Genomic DNA, 12,504 nt, shown 5'->3' on the forward strand with positions numbered 1-12,504 from the left:
GCTGTAGTGCGGTGTACAAACATTAATGTCACGTATGTTTTCCTTGCAAAAGTACTTTCGAATAGTTTCCTCCTTCATGCAAAATTACTTAGTTATTTCACTGTCAGCTTTTTATTTCTTTTGTTTTTCTTTCTTCGTGTTTTTTTTTTTTTTTTTAATTATTATTATTTTTATTTAACAAATCATTAGCTACTTCTAATTGGTACTAAACATTAAGTGACTTCAAGTTTATAACGTGTGTTAGAGTTGGGCAGTGGCAGTCTCTTTTAGCAATATCACGGAACAGGGGACATGACTTTTGTATGAAGATGTGTCCACAAGAGGATGGCAGGACAGTAACGGTTGCTCTGCAAAAGCAGCTGTGCTCTACACAAGCTGTTTATGACCAACGTGAATTAGGGACATCTGTACATCCACAGTACAAGAAATATTTAGTATGAACACTCCCATCACGGCCGTTTTTGAGTTATTCCTACGGCAGGCCCGGATCAGGGTGATGGCCTTGGGCTAACAGCGGGTGTGGGGATGGGGTCGGGGTGACAGCAACGCCGAGGCCAGCGACCGGCACGGCTCCACCGGGAGGCTGCGGGCACAAACAGCCAGCGGCCGGTAACCCGGGCCCGTGTCTGGAAGGAGCTCCTGCCCGGGCCGGCTGTGGGGGGCCCTGCAGGGGCACGGGGCAGGGCGGCGGGCAGGCCGCTTCGCACGGCGCTGCTGAGGGGAACAACGCCCGCTCCACCGCCAGCGGGGCGGCGCTGAACTACATCTCCCGGCGACCGCGGGGCAGCCGCCCGCTGCGGAGCGGCGGCAGGGCGCGCGCGAAGCACGCCGGGAGTCGTAGTCCGGCCCCGCCTCTCCCCACCCTTTTGTCCACGTCGCCTCTCGCGCCTGCCGCGGTCACGTGGCCCCCGGCGCCCTCACGCCGCCGCGGCCCGCTCCCATTGGCCCGCTGGGGCGGGGCCGAACCCGGAAGCGGCGGCGCGAGGCCGTTCCCTTGGCTACGCCGCGGGAGGGCCGGGCCGGGCCGGGCCCCGCCGCCGGGAGCCGCGGCCGCCGCGCCGCCAGGGGCGGGATGGGCCGGGGCCGGGTCTGGGCCTAGCGGCAGCGGGCGGGCGGCCGCGGCCATGAGCGGAGCTGCGGGCTGCCAGGGCGGCGGCGGCGGCGAGCGGGGGCCTCGTTGGAGGCGGCCGTGGAGGCTGCTGGCGCTCGGCCTCCTCTCCGCCTCCTCTGTGCTGGCGGCCGCGCCGGGAGCCGGGGCCATGAGCAAGGAGGAGAAGCGGCGGCTGGGGTGAGCGCGGCCGGCACGGGGCAGGGAGGGGACGGGGCCGCGGGCGCTGCCGGCGGGCCCTGGCCGGCTCCGGCCCTCCGCCGGGCGCTGCGGCTGCGGCCTCGGGGGTTGCCGCTGCCGCTCGGGGCCCTGCGGCTGGCAGCGGGCGGAGGTGAGCGTCCCCCCGTGTGCCGGCCGGGCGCCTCGCGGCCGCACCTGGAGCCGCGGGGGGTGGGAGCGATAAAGAGGGGAGTTTGGTGTGGTTCTGCCCGCTTCCTTGGCTGAGGGCAGATTGCAGCCGTCCCTGGTCCGCAGCGGAGCCCGGGCTGGGGAGGACCCGCGAGGGGGGTCGCCGAGCCCAACTCCTGGCTGCGCACAGGGCCCCTCACAAGCAGACCCCGTGTCTGAGAGCGGTGTCCGAACGCGTCCTCAGCTCCTGCGGGCCCGGGGCTGTGACCAGGACTCTGGGCAGCCTGTGCCAGCGCCCAGCTGGCCTCAGGCTGTGCTGCAAAACAATCTTAATAAAATTCTGTGCAAGAGGCCCAGAATATGTCTCAATCAAAGCACAGATAATGAAACCAAGGAAAATCACAACTGGGAGCTTGTTTATGTTTGTATGAATCATTCAGTAAGGTACAGCAGTTTTAGATGGGTTATCTCTTCCTGTGAGCCTTGACATTCTACATTAGAACCATAGGTTCTTTTTGTATATGTGTAGACAGCTGATTGGTTTTTAATATGGCTTTTAGTTGCATGATAAAGACTACAATGTAGGTGGCAATGTATTGCACTGCATGAAGTAGTTTGGTTTTTTAGACAGACCTTTAATCAAGCTTAGCATGATCTTCGTTTATTGCCAGAGCAGCTTCACTGTCATTGTGTTCACATCAACTGGTCATTTGCAGAGAATAATGATGCAATGTGTGTAGGGAAAGCACTGTGGAGACTTTCAGTTATTTTACTATCACTGGACCTAAGCAGATATTTAACTTTGGTAATGCTTACAGTTAGTTGGCCTCTGCATCTTGGGTTCTCAGGGTACATACGTTGTGTGCTTTCCTCGTGTCACTACTTAATGAGTTTAGACTTCCCCCTTTGGTTTAAATTTTTTGTGTTCATAAATTCAACTTTATGCACCTGATGCCCCTGGTGTGTGCAAGCAGTCTTGCCACTGATTGTGTCTGGGGGCTCTCAGCTGGGTCATTGACTGCAGGTAAGCCGTGCCTCTGCTCCAGGACAAGGTTATGTCAGTCACAGAAGTCCTTTCAGAAAGTGTCCTGTAAAAGCAAGTTGCATGTAGAGAGCTAAAAGCTGTGAGAAGTTTTGTGTGTGCTAAATTGCAGTTCAGCCTGGTGTGCTTGGTGGAGCTGGTACTTGAATGCCGCAGCAGGTGCCAGCACTGCAGGCCGGGTGAAGCCTCCGAAGTACCAGGAAAAGGCATCCTGTCCTTTCTTTTGATGGCTTGGCTCACTGGAGGAGTGCAAACCACTGCTTTGTTTCAAGTCATTGAACTGGACCCAAGACATTGAACCAAACCCAAGTTTCTTGGGTCTGGTTTTATCAGCGGAGACTGAGTTACATAGCTGTTAGCTTAGAAACTAGCATGGGTAGGTACTCAGTAAAGCACTTAGGTACAAATGGAAGTGGTGCACTCTGGGGAAGGCAGCCCTGTTCTCTATGGCAGTGCTCCTCACCTTGACTGCTTCTCAAAAACATGCAATAAATGTATTTTTGAGGATTTTCTTTACTGTGTGCTTGCCAAGACTCCTAATGCAAGGAAGATGTGTATCTCATCACTTATCTGAATCACAGATCGGAATTTAATGCTCTGTCAGTTGGTTTTAGTGTGGGTGATTACAGGATGAGCATAACTTTATGCTGGCTTTTGCTGAGCAAGGAGCGTGTCCCGTCTCTGCCTGTAACGTGTTAGTGACATCTACAGCTATTGAAGAGGAAGCACAGGAGGCTGAGAGTCCCCACATGCCAAATACTTAATTTTGTGTTAGGCAAAGGAAAAGCCAAATAGCAGCCAGATTAGGGAAAACTGTTTTGCTTTATTTCATTTACTTGAATAGAGTACACTAGTAGAGGAGCTGTTACTTACTGAGACTGAGATTATGGTAGCACATCTTGCTGTTCTAAGATAGCATGGTAAAGGACATTGTGATGCAGACCACCAATGCTGTTCTCTTTACTTTTTGTTTTGTTTTTTAGAAACCAAGTGCTGGAAATGTTTGATCATGCGTACAGCAATTATATGGTAAGGAAAATACCTGTTTGTTGAATTGTTTTTGGAATTGTTATTGCTGACCTGGAAGAGAAAGCAGGGTACAGTACTTGATGTTCTAGAGAAATAGCAGGAAGGTATTGGGGAAAATAACACTAAAATAAATAAGAGCATCCATATACCCTTTAAACGGAATTGAACAAATCTTTCAGGAGGAGCAGTGTCAGGAGAGTTACAATGGATTTCAGAATGCTGGCTAGGAATTGCTAGCTGTAACTGTTAATCTCTGCCTGATGCTTCCTCAGACTGGTTTCTCTCCCATCAGGTTATGAGCAGTTTTCGTCTTCATTAAACTCTTGGGTCTGTAATTCCAGACTCTTAAAAACAGTGAAAACAGGAAGGTTAAGAGAACCTGTTATCATCTGATTCTGGAGAATACAAAACGATCCTATTTTATGGCTAAAATTAAGTATTTTTGTTGTAGGAAGACATGCTAGATACAATTTGGTAGGTTTTGCTTTTTACAAATGAGTATGGTTTGAAGAACATAGTAGAACAAAAAGAGGATTAGGTGTCTTGTTTGTGCATTGTACCCTCTTCTGGGTATGTGATTGTCATATGGCAGCAAGCCACACTTACCAAGGTTTCTTCTAATATGGTTTGTAACTTTTCTGTTTAGGTGTCCTCACGTTCTGGGTACGTGAAGCCATTTTGCAATCTAATCAACTTTGAAGTAGGTTAGCTTAGGCTTGATGTGCTACAGTATAAGGAATTATTCAGTGGAATGACTCCTCAAGTGATAGTTACTTTCATATATACTCTAAATAATATATTTCTGAGTAGAAGCTGTAAATGTCAGTAATACCAAATATGTATTCTTGCATAGTTTTACGAAACAATCTTTTTTTGTATATTCTTTATGGCTGTTACAGAAACCTCTCTTTTAAGTTGCGCCAGTTCCTGCAGGACAAACTCAACAGTTTTTTTGACAGTATCTTGCCACGTGTCCCAACTTCTGTATCACGATTTTGTCATTTAAAACAAAGGGGGGGGGGGGGAAAAGCTTGTGAGTTACACATTTATACACTGCATGAGTGGTACAGAACTAATAAACGCCAAGAGTATTTTCAAAATGGGTACAGTTTCCTTCTGAACTCCTGAGCTCCTGCTTTTGACACCTTAGCAGTTAAACATCTGGCATTTTGGTGTTGATTTGTAACTAGTTACTTGAGCCCTGGTTCTGTTAAAATCACTTGGCTTGGTTTTCTCATGACATTCAGAAGTAAAAACTCTTAAGGATTTGGCAAAATTGTATAAAAAGTTGGCTGTAGAAAGGATCTGTGCTCCTACTGTTCATTGTGATCGACTAGAAACAGGTAGGTGTCTTGCTACATCTGACGCAAGAAAATTCTGGATTCAGGAGAATGACTTTGACTATCCTGGAAACTCTGAAGCCAGAAGGATATTTATTTGCCACGTATGCTGGAACACTGAACAAACAGAGATGTGGCTTGTTTGTTCAATGCTGAAGAAAAGATTAGGGTATCAGGCTTGATTCTGACAGCAAGAAAATAAAGTGGTTTTGCAGCTGCTTTTGAAACAGCCAGGTGAAAAGTTCTGATTTTCTGTTTCTATTAATACTTATTTTAGAATTGAATAGCTGAAAGACTGAAAATCTGTCCTTATGTGCAAAGGGGAAACCCCTTTGCCCAGATGTTTTTTTTTTTTTTTTTTTTCCAGATATTAACAGGAGCTTTGAATAAAAAGCTGTTGTTATTTTCGGTCCTTCGACAATATTTATAATAATTTGGATGTTTTATTCTTGCCTGTCAGAAAGAAAATGTGAAAATGTCAGTCACTTCAGGTGTGGAGGCATTTCTTGCTTTGCAGCGCTAGCAGCAGTGTGTCTTTTTGCTTTGTTCAAGTACCGTGCTGCACTGAATTTACAGCCCAGATACTGGGAAATCTGATCAGTGCTTCTATCAGAATGTGTAGAAATTCCAGAGTATCTCTCAAGCTACGTTTCTGTAATATTTTTCTGAGGTATGTTTACGGTATGTAACATGTGCCGTATTTTATATTAAATGTGTCTTTCTGCTCCCTTTGAGGTTACCTGAAAGGGAGAAGTTAAAAGTTGGGAAACCACTTGTTGTAGTAGCCTTTCCTGCTCTAGATAGACTACACAAGCTTTTATTTTTTCAAAACTCTTCTTGTCCGTTATGATACTGTAAGATAAAAAGTCTGTTTTCTTCTTTTAGTGCCACCTTTTTTCTCCATAATTTAAGCCAGAGATCTTAGTTTTGACATGGCTCTTGTCATGTACTTCTTTAATCTGTTTTTCTGAATACTTTGCACAGATATTCAGAAACATCTGAGCTGTATTAAAATGATCCAGATTCTGGCTTTTGCAGTTGAACTTGAGAACAAAGTCATGCAAAAAACGAAATACCCGGGTGGTAGATGGGGAAACAAGTCATCAGTTTCAAAAGAAGTTGCTGTAAGAGCTGTTTATTTATAGAAGAATGTTCCTTATTTGCCTGTCTATTTTGTGTTTGAATATAGATTATTTTTTGTACTGTATACTTGGAAAGATTTATAATGTGTTTACTTGCAGTTTCAGCTGCAGTAATTGAACTTTTTTTAACCTGCCACATGTCAGTTAGCCGTGCTGAAAGTAAAGTAGCAGAGCACGGTACCCCAGCCGGCTTCCTGATGCAATCAAGAGGTAGAAGCTCTGTCCCAATTCGCTGGTGTTGGGCTTCTAATGGAGAAGCATTTCCATGTATATTTTTGGATTTAGATATATTTAAGTTTCATCTTTCTGAATGTCATTGTCCACTTCTGTGATTTTTCAGTAAACATCTATTGCACAATGATGAGTTACGCATTTGTGTGTATTTCAGCTGATACCCCGTTTTGATGGTAGTTTAAACCTACAAAACTTACACTGACTTGACTGAAAGTAGAAATGGGTTTTGTTCAGTGGGCTTGACTTTGGCAACAGTGCCGCTGCTGTTATTTCTGCCTTAGTGACAAGAAATCGAGTTACGATACAGCTTGCTTGTGCTTTTCTAAAAGTATGAGGGTAACCATTGCTTCTCCCAAAAATCTAGTAATGCTTCACTCTTAAACTTTGTTGAATTTGTAAATGGGTTAGTTTTGTTAAGCTTTTTGTGAATGTCATCTCTTGTTCTGATTTGTGTAGTGATTCACCAAATTCCTGTTTTACCTTCCAAGTGAGTTCTTGTATCAGGTGCTGATTGTGACCCTGAATCACTTGTGTTCACTTGGCAAAGTTTCCAAAGTGACTTTAAGGTCTAATTCCCCTGATTTTTCCATGAAATACCAGTCACTCAATAACATCTGCATTAGTACTCGTTCTTCAGCTCATCTTTGAGGTGACTTCCACCTAAGGAACATTATAGGAAGCGTCATATGAACCTTGCTTTAGAAAGTAGAACTACTTTTCAAGGTAATTGGTGGGGTTATGGCTTTTGGGGTTGTTTGTTGTTTTCTTTTTTTTGTTTTTTTTTTTTGATGTGCCATTATCTGTTCCAGACTTCTGTGGGAGATTGTAGAGAGGTCCTATCACACTGTTCAGTTTAATTGGTTTTGGCTAGTCATGCAGGTTTTACTGAAGCACGGCAGCATTGGGCTTCCTTTTAACAAGCTCTGAGAATTTCCTGGAATGGCTGTAACAGTTATAACTTAATTTGTTTGTTTTGTTTCCCTTCAGGAGCATGCATATCCAGCTGATGAACTCATGCCTTTAACTTGTCGTGGACGAGTACGGGGTCAGGAACCAAGTCGAGGGGACGTGGATGATGCCTTGGGAAAGTCAGTATTTGAAACACTGTCATATGTAAACAGCTAGGAATCTACGTACAATTTGCAGCTTGTAAAACTTGTCTCTTCAGTCAACACATCCAGAAGCTTAATATTGAAAACAATTCTGTGGGTGCACATAAATCAGCAATTTGTCTCAAAAGTTCTGCTTTGAAGGAGAGAAAAAAAAAACTATTAGAAAACTGTGATTGTTTAACTTTCTTCCCAGTTAGGCAGAAATAATTGCATTTTTTTATTTCCTCCCATGATGTTAACTGATGTGAAGCATTACCTTAATCAGGAAGAGAGCATTGACAGGTGAACAAGATACAAAGATAACTTTTTAAATTCATTCTGCAAGTATTTTCTGTAGCAGAGCCTTCCAAAGTGAGCTCCCATCTATGGTGTTAGTAAATTTGAGCCTTAAATAGGGTTTATAAGGTTTAATTATCAGCTGCACAGAGCGGTAGAGTGTTATCCACTATGCTGGCCTTATAAGCGATGTATAAAATGCTTTTTTTTAAGTAGAAAGCTCTCTGAAAACTTAATTAGTCAAATGATTATCACATGCATGGTAGCCTGAGGCCCTGGCCTGAGTGTAAACCATTATTTCAGACCTAGAAATTCTTCACAATTTTTCTCCTCAGATAACTTGAAATATAAATTACTAATCCTTTATCAAACAACATGTGGATTTAAGGTACAGTTTTTCTCCAAGTTAAATTGAGCAAAGCCAAATTGAATTACTCTGAATGTAATTTTTTCTACAAATGTCTGTATGTGCATGCTTTATGTTCCTAGCACAAATAATTAAAAAAAAAAAAAAAGCAGACACTGATTTTATTGATGTCACTACTTAGTGTCTCTGAGCAGAATAGCGTTAATCAAAGGTGAAGTGCTTGTCTTAAGTACCTCATCTAATACATTATATGATATTGAGCATGTTGTTTTGGTTATTTCTGGTAATGTAGAAAACTTCATTAATCTAGAGATTCCTATATAATCTCGCCATCTGTTTAAAATTGGACGGATTGACCTTGGAGGTATTGAGGGAGATGACTGATAAGAAAGAAATGTCAAGAAATTGTATTTTTAATCTGGTCATCCATTTTTTAATGACCTTTACTTATATAGTAACATACTATTGTTTGAGTGAAAATACCTTTCTGCCTCACAGGTGCATTGAATAGTTTGGGTATTTATTTTTCTGTATGCATGCTTTTCATGGTCCTAATAATCAGCAGTGTTTGTATTTCAGATTTGATATATAACACTTTTTCTTGCCAGCTGGCTCATCAGTCGTGTTCTACACTGTTCTTTGCAATCAGAATGTAGTTTAAAAAAAATCACAGGATGAGACAGCTAGGTCAGTTGTACTTACTGTAGGGCTGGGGAGTGTACCTGTACAGCAGGCTTCTCTACAGCTGTGTAATACACAACTTTCCCCTTTTTTTTTGTGGAAAAAGTTGCATATTTGTTACTCAGCTATGCATAGCCCACTAGTTAGTCTCCTTCTCTTGTAGAATGACACCCATGCAATGCCATTATATCTTTATGAATTAAATTTAAAAAGTGACAGTATATGACCACTTAGCTGCAATGCTAATTATCCTCATGCACAGTCATGTGTTGCCTACAGTACCCAAAATCTGAGGCACTGTGCTTAAGTTCTTTACACGTGTTCTTCAATAGGCAGTTGTGATTGTTTCCCAAGTTTTCACCTTTAGTGCTTCTTACTGTGCATATTCTTTTCCATGCATGTTACAAGTTAGTTAACGTAAGAGCACTTTTATTGGGTTATGCCAAGTGCTCATCCATCTTAGTATGCACTAAAATAGTTGTAGAGAAGGATATTGGGACAACCCTTACTGCAATACTACTGTTCAAACCGTATGCATCCAACTGTAGCTGGGCACCAGGTGTTGTCTTTTAATGACATGTGTAGGTATTTATCCCACAGAAGAGCCCTTGCTGCTCTGTTTTGTACCTTTTCCTGTTCCATTACATCCCATGCAGAAGTTTCATAACAAAATAACAGCACTTCCTTTATTCTTTCTCCAGTAAGTTGTAACACTGAATTTGATTGCAATAAATTGCAGCTTTTCCTGAAATACATATTTGGAACAATTTCTGATAGGAGAAATTTAGCTTGGTCTGGCTTTTTGATTTTCCTAAATAAATAAACTCTATTATTGCATTTAATAAGTCAACATTCTTCATTTAAAAAAAGGAGGGGTGGGGAGTTGAGAGTTGAATGTTCTGTTGGGTCTCTTCTCAGTACATTTGATTGGAGACGAGAAATAAAAACTTAATTTGCTTACAACACCTTTAAACGTTTTTCAGTAAATAAAAGAATCTTTATAATCATAGTTTTGTTTCAACCATTCTGGTCACTGAAAAGGAAAGAAACTTAGTATCAGCAGGATATTAATTTTGATATTAAACATGCACAGTTTTTCAGTAGCTGGTGACAATTCAGTTTCTTCCATGGTCTTAGTTACTATGAAATATGATTATATGATTTAATTTTGAAACATACAGGTCTATAATAAATCTGTTTTAAATTTTATTTCATAGGTTTTCACTGACCTTAATTGATACCTTGGACACTCTTGTGGTAGGTTTAATTTATTGGTAAACTTATAAAACAAAAAATGATCTTCAGCTGTTCAGACTTACATTTTTTTTAAGCAAAAAAGGAATCTAAAAATGTATATCATTCATCACCTTTAATCTTTAGGCATCTGTTGGAAATGGCTATTGCTTCTAAGAACTTCTAAGTGTTGTGGTGATGTTGTTCAGAATTCATTGCAAGAAGAATACTGGAACACTTCTGTATTTCACTGTTGCTTTGTCTTTTCTTGTGCTAAAATTTAACAAAAATGTATGCAGGATTTTTTTCAATTATAATCTATGGCAACATGGTGACATATAAGTGAACACCTCTTAGTATCTACTGAATTATTTATTTTTAAATTGCATGTGCTTGTTTCGTGGATGAATTTGCAGGTATTTAAATGTATATTTAAGAAATTCAGCCCTTAATGTATTTGCTAGGAAATGTTGCCAGAATCTCTTTAAGAGATGCTGGTTGTTAATAAACTACTTTCCATTAGTTTTCAATCCCTTTTTGGAATATATTGCCATGATAAAATACATTTTGGGAATTAGAAATTCAGCCATTCATGTATCCTTGTAAACAGTGCTTAAGCTTTGAAAATCTTAACTGCACTTCTTTGTTGTGTGAATCATATAATGTTCTTCCTCTGACAGCTGTTCTCTTCTTATAATGTGCTGTGGCATGACCCTTGACTGGTTTTGAATCACAAATGTTAAAAACGTGGAATCTGTTACTCCCGGTCCCTACATGAACACTCAGATGTATTGTTAGGGTTTGTTTATTATTTGCTTGTCTTAGGGCAGGATTAATACATGTGGGGTTTAAAGGTACTTATGGTAACAAATTGGAAAAGTCACAGAAGTTCTGGAAGGTTGATTAAAACAAAGTCAGTGTGAAAAAAATCTGTAGGAAATGCTGGGACTGTTCTTCAGGCAAAAGAAGAAAACTGCTGGGAGGAGGAAGGCTGCTGGGGCTGTTCACTGGGCTCAGGACATGGCTCTTTACACCATGGGTAGGAGACTTCTGTGAAATCAGAGGCACTGCAGCAGTCCAGCCAATGCTCACCCTGCTAGTGCAGAACCAGCCCGCTGAGTCTCTTGCACTGAAGTTGTGGGGTGGGAGTAGGGGAAGGAACAAACAAATCCCTGGGTGTTTGTTGAGGCACACTGCTGGTGACTTTTTCTTTACATAGAGCTTCGATTGTCTTCCATGCATCTCACGAGAAAAACAATACTAATGCCTGTTCACAGTGTATCAGAGTATGTCCTGCAGGACCCTAGTATCAGTCTAAGACATGGGAAACTGATTTTTAAACTGTTGCTCTTGTTCTTCCACACCTGAGTGTGACTGTATTAACTGTGGTGGAACCTAAATGTTTGGTTACATTTGTATTCCAGGTGTTAAATAAAACCAAAGAGTTTGAAGAGGCTGTAAAAAAAGTAATAAAGGATGTTAACTTAGATAACGACATAGTTGTATCTGTCTTTGAAACCAACATACGAGTCCTTGGGTGAGTAACTTTCATGTCTTCAAAATTCTTTAAAACTCCATTTTAGCTCAATGTTCTGAAGGTGTACCTTCATGTGCTATTTCACCTCATTTAAAAACATTTGTTCCTTTGGCAGTTAGCATAATTCAACATACTTTGCCCTAAAAAAGGTTTTAAAATGCTAGGCAGAAATTGATGCAGTGGTGCTGAATCAAGTTGACCCCATCTGACTTCTGCAGATGCAGCTTCTGTAATTAAAAAAAAAAAAGCCTGTGTGTGCTGAGGTAGCAGTGTTTTTTAATGGAAATAGTCTTAAAGGTTGCACTGCTCAATACTTGATTTAAGAGAGAGAATATTTCAAAACTTAAGAGTTGTAAATTATTTCAGGTTGGAAGGGAACTCTGGAGTTCTCCAGTCCAACTTCCTGCTCATAGCAGCATCAGAGCAGGTTAATTTTAAGCTATTTATATGCAGTTTTAGAAGTGCTATTTGTTTCTCTTAACGAATTTTGTTGGTCAAGAAAGCTGTTTTTCTTTATGAATCCATGATTTGTCTGTAGCTTGGGGCTGAGTCCTAGCAATAAGAATTGCTTCCAAATTACCAGCACCTCATCTTGATTGTGGTTGGAGTTGCATCTGCTAAGCATTTCTGAAAACTATAGCCATGTGAACATAGCACAGTTATTTACATATGGTCCTTTACACGATAGAAATTCTTGCATTGCTGGTAGATGGATATACCTGTTGAGCTGTGGATATCTTCTCTTGTGTTTAGAGGTCTCCTAGGTGGGCATTCGGTGGCAATTATGCTGAAAGAAAAAGGTGAACATATGCAGTGGTACAATGGTGAACTTCTGCACATGGCGAAGGAACTAGGCTACAAGCTTTTACCTGCTTTTAACACCACTAGTGGTCTCCCTTATCCAAGAGTAAGTTCTGTGGTTTCTGCAACTGAGAAGTATTTCCATAAGGAAAATTTTTGTTGTTTCATTTTAATCTAATTTTCTGACTTCACTTGTATATTTAAGTGTACTGAAAAACAGAAACTTGTAAATTTCTCGTTTTCAATACATGCTA

The 12,504-nt window shown here is 41.6% G+C and overlaps 1 protein-coding gene across 2 annotated transcripts in view; it reads left to right on the top strand.

Annotated features, from left to right (window-relative positions):
• Positions 1-1,028: 1,028 nt before the first annotated feature.
• EDEM3 (ER degradation enhancing alpha-mannosidase like protein 3) overlaps positions 1,029-12,504 on the top strand; it is a 33,236-nt gene continuing 21,760 nt past the window's right edge. Inside the window, exons 1-6 of one of the 2 annotated variants that reach the window (XM_084528197.1) lie at positions 1,029-1,288; positions 3,482-3,527; positions 7,231-7,331; positions 9,897-9,936; positions 11,337-11,449; positions 12,203-12,356. In XM_084528197.1, the coding sequence (XP_084384323.1) occupies positions 1,125-1,288; positions 3,482-3,527; positions 7,231-7,331; positions 9,897-9,936; positions 11,337-11,449; positions 12,203-12,356 (618 nt within the window). In that variant the 5' untranslated portion in view covers positions 1,029-1,124. The remainder of the gene's footprint in view (positions 1,289-3,481; positions 3,528-7,230; positions 7,332-9,896; positions 9,937-11,336; positions 11,450-12,202; positions 12,357-12,504) is intronic. The other variant, XM_084528198.1, reaches the window with a different exon arrangement.

This window comes from Aythya ferina (assembly GCF_964211825.1).
Source record: "Aythya ferina genome assembly, chromosome: 8".
NCBI classification, from domain to species: Eukaryota; Metazoa; Chordata; class Aves; order Anseriformes; family Anatidae; genus Aythya; species Aythya ferina.